This window comes from Falco cherrug, chromosome 12, assembly GCF_023634085.1.
Source record: "Falco cherrug isolate bFalChe1 chromosome 12, bFalChe1.pri, whole genome shotgun sequence".
NCBI lineage: Eukaryota > Metazoa > Chordata > Aves > Falconiformes > Falconidae > Falco > Falco cherrug.
Genome location: NC_073708.1, coordinates 15,186,755 through 15,199,754, shown reverse-complemented (window position 1 = coordinate 15,199,754; position 13,000 = coordinate 15,186,755). Strand labels below are relative to the sequence as shown.

At 40.5% G+C, this 13,000-nt stretch overlaps 1 protein-coding gene across 1 annotated transcript in view; it reads right to left on the bottom strand.

The window, feature by feature from the left end:
* Nucleotides 1–1,891: 1,891 nt before the first annotated feature.
* The window catches only part of DPYD (dihydropyrimidine dehydrogenase), a 366,956-nt gene continuing 355,847 nt past the window's right edge, over nucleotides 1,892–13,000 (bottom strand). The window contains exons 22-23 of the mRNA XM_055724875.1: nucleotides 6,016–6,156; nucleotides 1,892–3,355 (exon numbers count right to left, since the gene is read on the bottom strand). Coding sequence (XP_055580850.1) covers nucleotides 3,185–3,355; nucleotides 6,016–6,156 — 312 coding nt within the window. The 3' untranslated portion in view covers nucleotides 1,892–3,184. The remainder of the gene's footprint in view (nucleotides 3,356–6,015; nucleotides 6,157–13,000) is intronic.

Here is a 13,000-nt window from a genome sequence, read left to right as displayed (position 1 = left end):
CTCTTTTTCCAATGAACATCTATGGGTGCACTGGGATTCACACAAGCAGATTTGGCAGCTTTTTCAAGTATTTCTTGGACTGCAGAGCATACACTGAACAGGGGGAGCTTTTTTTGTTCAGGAATATGATGTGAATAAGAATGTGGTACTGGAGGATGAGCTATGGCATTTCTATCATAATCTAATTTGTCAAATATAGTATACAATATTTTATAATAGCAATCAATAGGACAACACATCTAAAAACTGTGAGGGCTAGGGTTGCAGGATCTCACCCAGCATTTCTTTAATAATACATAATTCCTTAACTGCGTGACTAAATCACTGAAATATATGAGCTTAATTTGGAACCTTTTACACTTTGAAAATTCATATCCCTTTTTTAATAACTGGCTACAGCGTTCGCAGAATAGACCAGATTTTTCTGATTTGTTTCCTTGGTTCTTAAATGCGCTGAATGGGATGGATTTCCCAAGACAGATGTGAAAAACCTATAAAACCCAGGAATGTGTCCTTTGTGGCTCTCTCCCCAGCCTGTTTACACCTCGCCTTACCCTGATGACTTAAAGACAGTCCTGCAGGAGACCTTAATGTGGCCGTTTCTCCGAGTTCCTGCAACACACAGATTTATTGCTGACTGTCAGAGTCAGAAAGTATTCACATTCATTTGGGAACACATTTCCTGAAACTGTTAATGGACTTGACAGAACAGGAGTGGGGGAGAGGGCGAGCAGTGAGAAAGAAACCTGTGTATTATAACCCGTTATTCCTCCTTTGGTAAAAAAATTAGAGTCTTGATTAGAATCTTGATTCTCTAAGAATGCCTTTATAGTTACTTGGGAATGCTGGATGTCCTGTGACTACTGAATATCCTAGGAAAAGCTCCAATTTTGCTGCCACATTTATGATGTACATGCGCTTAGCTACTTAAATAGGTCTCCTGGCATCGTCCTGTATTTAAAAGAAGCCACGCTACCAGATGCGATGCCTTCAGGACAGTAAGTTAATCAGGCCAGAAAACATAGCAACAAAAGACCTGAAGAAGCTGACCAGTTCAGTCGCAGGTGACTGCCTCTCACCCTCAGGGTTCATGGTAGGTAGGATAAGAAGTACAGGGTAACAGCCTAGGAGAAGATAGCTACTCTTCCTTGCATCTGCTGAGAATGTCAAATGTTACCTGCAGATGATCTGATTTTGATGGTTCTTTTTGCCGTGCTCAAGGGCATGCTGCCTGCCAGCCAGCTTCTCGGAAGAGGTACAAGTGGTACATGCAGAGACTTGCCAGACTTTGCCCCTAATGTTCACAAAACAGCTTGTTCTTCCTGTGAGTCCTCTCTAGCTCACATAAGGTAAGAAACTACCAGAAGACCAAAAGCTTTAAAGTCGTTTCAGGCAAATATTTTCTAAGCAGTACAACTACCTGTTCCTGTTTTATTGTGAGTGTGAAAAATCATCAGTGATGAAGAGGAAAAAAACAAAGTACGAAGAGAAAACTATTAGTGGAGATACTGGGCTTGAGCCTGCCAGGAAATCTCATCAAGCAAGCCCAAAGTGTCAGCAAAACAGTGTTGGTGGAGCAAGGCTACTAAATGAAATGACACTTCAAAACGTTAGCATGACAGTGTACATATGTGTGCACACACACATGTGTGTGTGTGTGCATGTGGGGAAGGGATGCAAAAGGAAGACAAGTCAAAGGCAGAAGAGAGGGGCAAAGAGCATACTACGTTCTGCACTGTAGGCAATTAATGGAATAATGTACACATGAATTAACTCATTAGTGATTCCTGGAGTGTATCTTGGAGATCATGAAACACCACCTGACAAGTCTCTACAAGAAAAATCTGTTTAGTAAATGAAAAAAAAAAAACCAACCACGGACAATCACAAGTTGGTTTCAACATTTATTTTTAATTCAGTGCACAATTCATAAATCAAGAAACAAAAGTCAGGGTTTTTAATCAAAGCTTTTGCTGATCACGATATAGGGTATAAGGAATTGAACTGGTAGATCATTTATCATTATTATGAAACTAAAGGCTTTATATTTGTAAGTGGAGTAAAGCAGACAGCAATGCATTCTTATTAGAAAGTTCCTGCTGTGAATGAAAAATGGATTAAAGCTGATATATTGTTTAGCAAAACAAACAAATCTGTATTTTTTCTTTGGTTGTGAAACTAGTATAACCATACATAACCAATAAGTATGAAGAATTGGCACTGGGGGAAATCATCTTGCCAGTATGCTCTATGTGTCTGTGTTTGGCAAATGCAGTCTGCAGGGTGCGTATTCCATTTGCACGCAATCAGATCTCTGACCTGTAACGTGTACATTCTGGAACATTAATTGGCACAATTAAAAAGTTATTTAGAGGATGAGCTTGGAGCAAAAAATGTCACATCTCAGAATCCTGAGATGCAACCTGGGCTTCATAATAAGCTGGTCTAACTGTTTTTAGAGAGTTGTTGTGAGTGTTCACTGGGGAAAAAAAAAGTAACGATCAAGCTACCCATGCAATACACAAATCTGAAGAGTCCAGCATGTGTCAGTGCACAGCAAATTTATTCTGTAAAGTGACTAGTGTGAGAAAGAATTAGAAAGGATTATAAAAATACACTACCATATGCTGTAGTAGTTGAAAGTGATTAATCCAGTTCCTAAACCCTATTCTAAACTCCCTTTCATTTCTTCTCATAGAAAAATAGAAGCCACATTGCTTTGTTTGAAAGCTGTGTAGTTAATTACATCTTCTAAGAAACTCTTTTAAAACTAAATGTAATGTTTAATTACAAAATGCCTCCTTCCAAACAGTTAGCTTGTACATTGATTTTTAGTTCATTAAAAATGCTTTCTTAATTATATTTACAGCTAGAAAATACATAGAGATTAAAGAGCCTATAGAGATATTTTGAAATTACAGCATGAATTTTAAGGAGAAAGTTACACTTCAAATAGTGGACATATGACAGCCATGACTGACTAATTGCTGCCCTTCTGTAATTCCAAAACTTACTTAATTGTTGTAGAAATAATAATTGGAAAACACAGTGTTCATTGTAACAGATATCAATATTACTTTTTTTTTTTTTTTTTTGTAAGAGTAGATTTTCAAGGACTAATTAGAAAGCAAATCAATTGTATCAAACAAGTGTATAGTTCACATTAGCTGTCGGACGGATCACCTCAGCACACGGGGTTCATGGCTAAGGGCAGCCCGCGCTTTGGTTCGTAGGGTGTTGTCCTGGAAACCATGCGGATGCAGTCGATAACAGGGCAGACGCTGAGACACAGGGTGCAGCCTGTACAGCTGTCAGTAACCGTGGGCAGGTGGGTTTCGGGATCAAACTGGATAGCCTGCGAACAGGAATAAACATTATTGATGTCACTCACGGAAAAGGTCAAAATTGCTCCCATTTTAGTGCCTGCATTTCCTGTGCTACAGCACTTGGAGACATCTTGGTGTGATTCTGCACTGCAGCTATAGCAACTGTTCAACTGGCAGGGAACAAAACAACCCCCCTCCTAACACTTTAAAATTAGAAAGATGGGCCAAATTATACCTTGTCAAAAAGCTCAAGGGTCACAGGGGCTAGTTACAAAAGGAGGAGTTTGGCCCATGATGTTTAAACTCCCAGAGGGATTTCTATGTCGCGTGAAGGAAATATTTCATAAGGGAGCAATTTGCTGGTGTTACTGGTTCAGAGGAGGCATCAGACCATGCCTGTACGGCTTCAGCACAACACTGGCCACAATGTGTTCTTTTGGCTTTTATTTTCAGCACAGCCTAAACAATCTAATTTAATAAATACTAGAGAAAAACACAGCATGCTGTGCCTCGTATGATTATTTTCCTTTGCAAATCTTTGAAAGGGATATCTGAGTTCCGGGCAGGCAGAGCTTGCTTTAGTTCTCACATTTCCATGCAGTGACTCCTCATTAGCAATTAGGGTGATAAGTGTATTTGAATGTGAAATAACAGTTGCAGTCTCAATGAAATAAACTCTTGGTATAATGGGAATGACAATTAAAAGCAAAACCAGAAGCCTCACACAACTGCAAAAACTTCAATATCTAAGAAGCAGGCCTAGAAAAGTCCAAAAGAAAAATACCCAACCCACTGAACATCTACTTTTAAGAGTATTAGGAAGGAAACATCAGGCCTGAAAGCTGAACTCTTGCTTCTGTGCAAGCAAGTGGTACCTTAGCCAATTTCCCTAACCACTGTCAGCAACTGGGGGGGGGCAGGGAGGGGGTGGGAGGTGGTACTGCAGGTTGGCTCCAAAGAGGGATCTGCAGCGTTTGGGCTTTCACTATTAGGAAAGCAGAGAAGTTGCTGTAGCAACCATTAAGGGCATGAATTAGGTACTAACTGTCCTGAATCCACAAGTTTTAGTGTAGCTTGAGCACAAAGAGAGCTTTGGTTTGTAAGTATTTAAGAACTCCTTCCTCTCTCCCTAACAACAATGCACGTCTTGAAAGGGAGTTCAAAGAGTGAGAGGAAGTCAGGACTGCAGTGCTCAACTTTAAATTAAGTAAAGCTTTTCTGTTGGAGTCATACAAGTTGATGGCTCTGTAGAGCAGCTTGGATACTTCTGAAACAAAACAGAAACAAAACAGATGCTATTTTGAAGGGTATGTGTGAATTCTTTGCAATTAATTTCTTTTGAGTTTCCTTAATTAAGAAAAAAAAAATGTTCGTCCTTCGAAAACCTCCTGGGGTTTTAAACTCTGGTTCTTTGGGTGCTGATTTTTTTTCTCACTTATAGAAAAGAAAGTTTTACTAAATAGAACAGTCTTTTGCTCTCAAAGGGCTATATGCTCCCTTCACCGGGAAATCTGATGGAAGGAGAAGAGGTGAAGACTAGACAGCTAAAAGACTACTGTAGTAATCACCTAACCTGGTACAAATGCAGCATTAATTTTCTTGTATTAGTGGAAAAAACATGTCTTCCTTTGCTCTGACACACTTGTTTTAATTGCAGGAGTTGATTTAAATGGGAAGACTTTTTCTTTTAACTGTATATAGTTAAATTCATCAGACCAACTATTGATTAGACTGAATTAAGGATAAACAAAGGCTCGTGGTGTTCAGAGGAAACTTGGTGCTCAGTTAAAGTATTTGTTTCTGACAAATTGTTCTTGGACTGGGATGAATGGAAAAATTCATGTAGAAATTATTGCTTACTGCACATTGGATTCCATGGAGCTTATGCTTGATTGTATTTTGGTTTTCTAAAAGAATACACTGCAGGCCAGTCCATCAGCTCCAGTGGACATGGCAAGGAATGGCACGTAGAAATGCTGATACATTTCATACAACTTATGCTACCGTACTGAGCTGAAATTAGAGGGATACTTTGCTGCAAACAGGAGCACCAGCTCAAAATTGTGCTATTTTCTGTTCACAATGATTTCTGCAAACTTCAACCTGCTGCTCTAAACCCTGGCAGCTATCCTGGAGAAAGGATTTATACCTCAATCGAGATCAAAACAAAAACTCACCTGCCTGAAACCTGCATTAGTTCAAGTTCAGTTACGCTGATGGAACAAGGACTAGGTTTCTTAAAAAGCATTTGGCAATAAGACCAGGTTTTGTCTCCCCACATCCCCTTGGTGGGAAGGGATGCAGTCTTCCCTTTATTTCTCATGTACTTGAAAACCATCAAAGAACTACACTTACTGCCACCAGACTTGGTTTTCTTCCTCTTAAAAAGAATCCCCCTTCCCACTTGCAGTAGGGAGAGACTGGGAGAGTGACCTAGCGCGAGCCAGCGAGATGCTGTACACTGCGCAGAGCCCTCCAGAAGCAGCCGTGCTGGGCGGCGTTCCCACCGCTGTGCGAACAGCTCAGGCAGGGCTTGTGCGGCATAGCCTGCGAGCATGCTGGGGTTCAACTCCAATATTTTAGACATCTGTTTTTACCACCTGCTCATTAACAGAAGGTGGATTCTTCCTCCCCAGCAGCAGAAAGATAACTCATCCTGCCTTTCTGCTAATTACAGCTGTGCTCTTACCTGGTAGCCAGAATCATTACAGGTCATGTAACATTTGCCACAGTTGATACACATTTCCTCGTCAATCAGAGCCACAACTTGCTCTGCGTTGCAGAGCTCACCATATGTTCCAATATACTGCAGTGCTTTTCCAATTACATCCTAGGGGAAAAAAAAAAGAAAAAAGAAAGTATTGACTCATTTAGAAGATACCTAAGCAGTTTCTATAGCTGTGCAGGAGGACTCTCTATTACTTTAATATGGAAGATTTGGCCATGCATTGTGATGACGTTTAGGATTTTTCTTATAAATTTCCAAGTTGCTGACCTTCATACCTCCTGTAAAGAGGTACAAAGAACGTAGGCAGCACTAGAAGTATGTATTTGTATACAAACATGTTCTGCAAATAGGTTACACGTTTAGTACTTGATTTTGAACGTGCTGTTGTTTTGCCATTGTGCAAAACTTCAAGGAATAAAATGGAGTGCAAAACAGGAGTGACATTCTACAAACAATCAGATCATCCTTGGTCATTTCTCATTAGCACAGATTTAAGAACACACAGCAAGTAAAGAAAGAAGACTAACTGCTTTTCTTTCTTTAGCAAGATGTGCATATGACATGGTCATGAGTTTACTGCAAATATTGTACAGAAGCAAGCTGTGGGTCTAATCCTGCAAGTCTTGATTCAGTTCTGCTAACTTCACAGGGAGGGATTTGTGGCATCAGCCTTACATCTGTGCTGCAAAAGTAAAGGTGTATGGCAGGACAGCGTATGGGTACATACCACAAGGGGAAGACATGCCCTCTAAGTTGTTGGGGGCCTACCTGATGCAAACCATTTCCACTTTACATCAAGGGAAACTGCACAGTACAGTGGCAGTTCAGCTTCACTGAGTCAATGGTAGAGATGGGACAAGTCCCACGTCCTTTGGACTGCAGCTATCCCTCGGTTAAATTAATTTACCTTGTGGAAGTCTAGAACAGATGATGAATGTGATTGCATTTTAAAAGATTCTCTCTGTGGCACTGTACTGGCTGCCTGAGTATTGTGTGAGTTCACTAAGCACACTTCAACAGTTCCCATGTTGCAAACCAAGCTCAATTTTATGTGCAAGATTCTACATTGTTAAGATAAATCTGGCTTAGTAAGTGAGGGTTATATGATGCAACAATACATTTTAATTTGCTTTAAAAATGGGTATAACTGTTAAGTATTAGAGAAAGCTCACTGAGTGATAGGACAGCAGAACTGGCTTCAAAGTCATTCTACTGTAATAAACCAAGAACTCATGATTTTGATTATGGACTTTGAAGCTTATAATTCTGGTCAGACTTGTCTGTGTCTCCTATTTGGCTTGATCTTGAGCATTTTTCAATTGACTTGAATCAAAGTGTTTACCTTTGGTCTTGCATTGCCAAGAAACATGATAAGGATTTTCTTTTTTGTTTCTCAATGTTTTTTGAAGAAGCAATACTTACCTTATTCCTATCAGTCAAAAGAAGTATTCTGAAATGATTAGCAACCATTTTAAGTGTGTAGGAGCATTCTATATTTAACCTGTATAATTTATAATCTCATACAATGCTCTATAGTTTTCAATTCTCATTGCCAAAGAACTGGATTACAGTAACTTAATTTTTTATTGCATATCTTTTTTTTGGCAGCCTTACTTTCAAACAAAGTAAGCATCCCTAATTATTTCTATGCCACATCAGAGCAATAGGGTAATATGGCTTTATCAATGTTAGCTCCAAAGAAAAGCTCTGCTGCATGAATTAAATGCAAAAATGGGTCCAACCTTGTCTTCCTGAGCCTGCTGAGAACTTGCAACAACAGCTCTACTTCCTGAATGAATGACTTCTGTTCATCTCAGTGAAGTTTTAACTTTGAGGCCTACCTGGCCTTCAGCACTTAAGTACAATAGTATCTTTATGCAATTAGAGAAATTTCTTTGTTCACGGGATGCAGTGGTAGGATCTATGAAGTTGATCTTAATGACTGTAGAGGTAGGAAATTCAACCATATCCTAAGCCCAGGAAGAAGGACAGGGAAATGGCACTGTTTTCTTGTTCCAAAACCACTCAAACATTTTCCCTCTGCCAAACCCCTAAGTTGCTGACATGTGAAATACCTTGGCTGCATTCATTCAATGCTAAAAGCCTTCCAGTTCTTCTCAGCAACATGTAGAGAACATTAATGCTTTTCCAGCATAAAACAGCTGTGGCACATTGCTAAAGGCAGCATGATGAGTGTGGACAGATGACTGTAAGTGAGCAAGTTATCACAGCTTAATGAGTTAGCACTCATCAATAGAGCTGTGCAAGCTGATTATGTGCATGGTCCAAATTCACTGCAAATTTGAAGAAAAATCTGTTTGCTTAAACCACTGTAAAAGGTCAATTAACTACTATGAAAGTGTTTCAGCTAATACTTTTTACTTTGATATTGCAAAGGACTAGACTTGAACACACAACCCTTTACCGTGCCTCACTGATGAGCTACAATAACTAACTCCAGCCAATGTGATCTCTTAGGAACTGTTCACAACCCTGTCTTTTCATTTCCACGTCTTACTCAGAAAAATTTATGGATTTACTAGGAATTGCTCAGCAGTTTTCAGGTTGCTACAGTTCTCAGGTTTCTGCAGTCTTCTGTATCAGTCAAAAAATTGCAGTTGTACAATTCAGCTCTTGCTTGTTTCAAGTCTCATGTAGACTTGTCTGTATCATAGCTGCTACAGGTTTCAAAATACATGTGCCTTTGTGTGATCTACTGCCCCCAGCAATACTAAGTATCCTATAATCCTCTCTTTTGTGTTATATAGCCCCTTAAACATTCCACTGTATGTCACAAATGCATGTGTCGTCTGCAAGTACTGGTCTGCATACTGAAGAATTTGAAGAAATGACCTGTACAACATACAATGAAGTAGCTTTCCACTGCCTGCTCATGTTGTAGAAGTATCAACGTGGGGAGATTCCTGACAGTGAAGGGCTTTATAACCTAACAAAAGCAGACATTTAAACAGCATAGGTAATTAATAATTTTCTCAGGGAGGTTCTGGATTCATAATTGTATTCTTTAAATATCATCTGGATGTTAAGAAACCCACAAAGCTCAAGCAGGCTGCAGAAATGAGCTACTTAAATAATCATGGGATGGAGGGCCCTGCTTATGAGAGAAGAAAAAAAAGAGCTTAACAAGATGTTTAGCCTAGGAAGATGAAGGCAGAGCCGGAATGTGATGTCTCTTTATATATACATCAGGGAGGGAAAAGAGCTATTTAAGTTAAATGACAATGTTGGCACAAGAACACATGATTATAAGCCAGCCATGAATAAATTTAAAGCTGGAAATTACAAAAGGCTTTTTAAATGGGAAAAGAGCAAGGTGGTTAATGGCCTTCCAGAGAAGCAGCTGGGGGGAGACAGTCCAAGGTTTAGGATAGCATTAGCTCAGGAAACTGTTGCTTAGAAGAACATGATCAAAATAGATTTTTCCAGCTACAAACTTACAAAGAGAATAACAAAAACAATGCTTATGGCATGGTGATTTCTGAATTTGTAACCAAGTCGCACTTCTCACAGCTCACAAAATACACTTTTGGGGAGCTAGAATTCCAAATAGGGAAGATTTGCCAACACCACCAAGCTGAGTGGTGCGGTCGACACGCTGGAGGGCAGGGATGCCACCCAGAGGGACCCTGGCAGCCTCGAGAGGTGGGTCTGTGCGAACCTCCTGATGTTCAACAAGGCCAAGCGCAGGGTCCTGCACCTGGGTCGGGGCAACCCCCGGTGTCCGTACAGGCTGGGCAGGGAATGGGCTGAGAGCAGCCCTGAGGAGAAGGGCTTGGAGGTGCCGGTGGACAAAAAGCTCAACGTGGCCCAACAGCGTGCGCTTGCAGCCCAGAAAGCCAACCGTGTCCTGGGCTGCACGGAAAGCAGCGCGGCCGGCAGGTCGGAGGAGGCGACTGTCCCCCTGCCCGGCCCTTGTGAGCCCCCCGCAGCGCTGCGTCCAGCCCTGGGACCCAGCACGAGAAGGACACGGGCCTGTGGGGGCGAGTCCAGAGGAGGCCACAAAGGTGGTCGAGGGGCTGGAGCTCCGCTGCTGTGAGGACAAGGCTGAGAGAGCTGGGGTGGGTCAGCCTGGAGAAGAGAGGGCTCAGGGGAGACCTTGCAGCTGCCCCCCGGTACCTAACGGGGGCCTGTGAGAAAGGTGGGGACAGACTTTTTAGTAGGTCCCCTATTTAGATTAGGTTATTAGGTTTATAATTTAGATTAGATATTAGGAAAACATTCTTCACTACGAGGGTGGCGAGGCACTGGCACAGGCTGCCCAGAGAAGCTGTGATGTCCCATCCCTGGCAGTGCTCAAGGCCAGGCTGGATGGGTTTGAGCAACCTGGTCTAGGGGAAGGTGTCCCTGCCCATGGCAGGGGGGATGGACCTAGAAGAACTTTAAGGTCCCTTCCAACCCAAACCGTTCTATGATTCTATGATGACATTTTAGAGGCCTGCAAGTGATTTCAAAAGACTGTGTCAATGATTTACTGCTCATTTACACTCATGGGTGTTCTGTTTTTTAATCACTTCTTTCTCTCAAACAAAAACTGTCTGTTTATTAATTTGGAAACTTTCAAGACTCTATTGCCTGAAAAAGAGATGGTACTTGAAAGATGTTTTGCAGGTGCACTCTTTTACAGCATCTCAAGCTATCTCAGAGCTTCTTGTTTCCATCAAGTCATAAACGTCTGGAACAAAATAAACAGTGCAGCAAGAAATCATCAACTTTCACTGTTTAAAGTGGTTTCACTCCAAAAAGCAACTGTCTAAACTGGCACTATGGGATTCCACACTTGGTATATCTCAATAGCCTCCGGATCAAATTTGCACTGTTTACAGTATAATGTTTTTTGCCAACTGCCAGATCTGCAGACAGAAGCCAGGTTCTGAAAGTCAAGATGTGCTCTTTGTGGCTTACACATTACCAGCAGCAATAAAAAAACCACAAGCTGGAAGGTAAATTTTGTCCTAAGTTACACTTTTGTAATCTCAGGGACCTAGAGTGCTCCTTTTGATTACTGCTGTGCTGTCTCACTCTTCTCAAAAAAACTGTATTGAATGAACTGGGAGAGGAATTTAGTCCTGCAACTGGAACTGGCAGGGAATTCAGTTGCTATGGAGAGAATCAGAGCAGAATCCATTAGTTTTATGATACTAATGAGTACAGGAAAAAAAATCATTTTGTCACTAAGCTAGGCAGATGTAGTTTTGAGTATACACAAGGAGCAAATCTGTTCAGTAGGATATAATTTTTACAATGCTATTTTTATTACTATAGCTGCATTTTTAATATTAATATATCAAGCATTTTATGATGATTAGCTTTTCATTAGCCATCATATTAGTAAACCTGTATTTGTAAATATAACTTATGGTTCAGGTATGGCTCCCTGTGGACCTGCTGTGTCCATCTTCATGCAGACCTCACTGTTAAAAGACCACACTGTGCTCTAGAGATGATGAATATCACAGGCCTCTCATTAGATAATGATCTAAGAAAGCCATATACAGTGCAGGTACTGCATCTGATATAGCAAGTTCAAAGGGAAAACACATGCTTTTCCTCTTATTGTACTGTTTGAGTTACCATAAAACACTTTGCATGCCATACTGCGTTCAGGAAAAAGGTTCACTGACTAGGAACTTTATGCACTTGAAGCTGACAGCAACAGCAAGGTAATCTTTAGCTCACCAGAAGCAGAGGTTTGCCTGTTGTGAATAGCAGTCTGTGCTAAGGGCGGGCCTCAGCCTCAGGCTTCAGGTCTCCAGGGGATCACTGACCATGATACAAATGCTTAAGTTGATTCACCAACAAGTAATATAAAAAACTCCTAACAAAGCATTTGACATTTATATAGCAAAAAACTGTACGCTTGATCCCAAGTACTCTATCTGTTCGTTATATTTTGGGGGTGTTTGGGCAGTTCTCAGGATTCAATAGGTTGTGAAAGAACAAGAGGCTGTGCAGAAGGGCCCGCGCTAGGTTCCAGAGAGCATGGGAAGGGGATGAAATGCTGTAAAGAAAGTAAATTACTCTCTGAACCAGTGTTCTTATCTTCATTAGGGAGATACCTGCCTTCCACCTGTTCTTTTTCAGTAATAAAGGTGAGGTACTGTCAGAGAGAAGGTATGGAAAGAAGGAATGTTTGAAAGAAAAAATTATGGATTAAGGAAGAGAAAGTCACTAGAATCTGAGGGTACACGACCAAGTTAAATTTACAGTAAAGTGGCTAACAAAAGGTATGTAATCTCATTAAAACTAACTTTAAATGAAAGATTACAGATGCTTTGCCAATAGTTAAAAAGGTTATTAAACGTGCTCTGGGATTTAGGGACCTCTAAGCCTTGTTTCAGTAAAGCAAGTAAAACTGCTTCAGTACTAGCTAAAGAGGGACTTAGAAAATAACTCAAATGAACCTTTACTACATAATTCAGTATGGCTTCTGTAATGAAAATTATGCCTTGTGAATCTACCACAATTCTTTATGAAGACTCTGAGGCAATAAATAAATTAAAAAAAAGACTGATACATTTTGTGTTTCACTAGGTCTCTCACACAGACCTCTGACACAATAGAGTTTTGAAATTAAGTAGCCATGAAGTGGGATTGCAAGTTGGCTAAACAAAGAAAAAATAAAGAGCTGGAATACCACGATCAATCCTCATAAAAGGCTAAATATGAACAGAGAAAAGGGTCTCAGTTTTCTGGTTTAGATACGATGCTGTTTAATGTGTTTGGTTGTGTTTCAGGAAAAAGGTTTGAACCAGAAGACTACAGAGTTGATACAGATTTTAGTTAAATTAAAGAAAGCACGAGAAACTTCATAGGTATTTTACAAAACTAATGAACAGGTACTATCACAGTGAAAAAATGCAGTTTGACAAACAGCCTGTCAAAGGAGGTAACTTTCACTGTTCTTGCCAACAGAGGCATTCCAGAT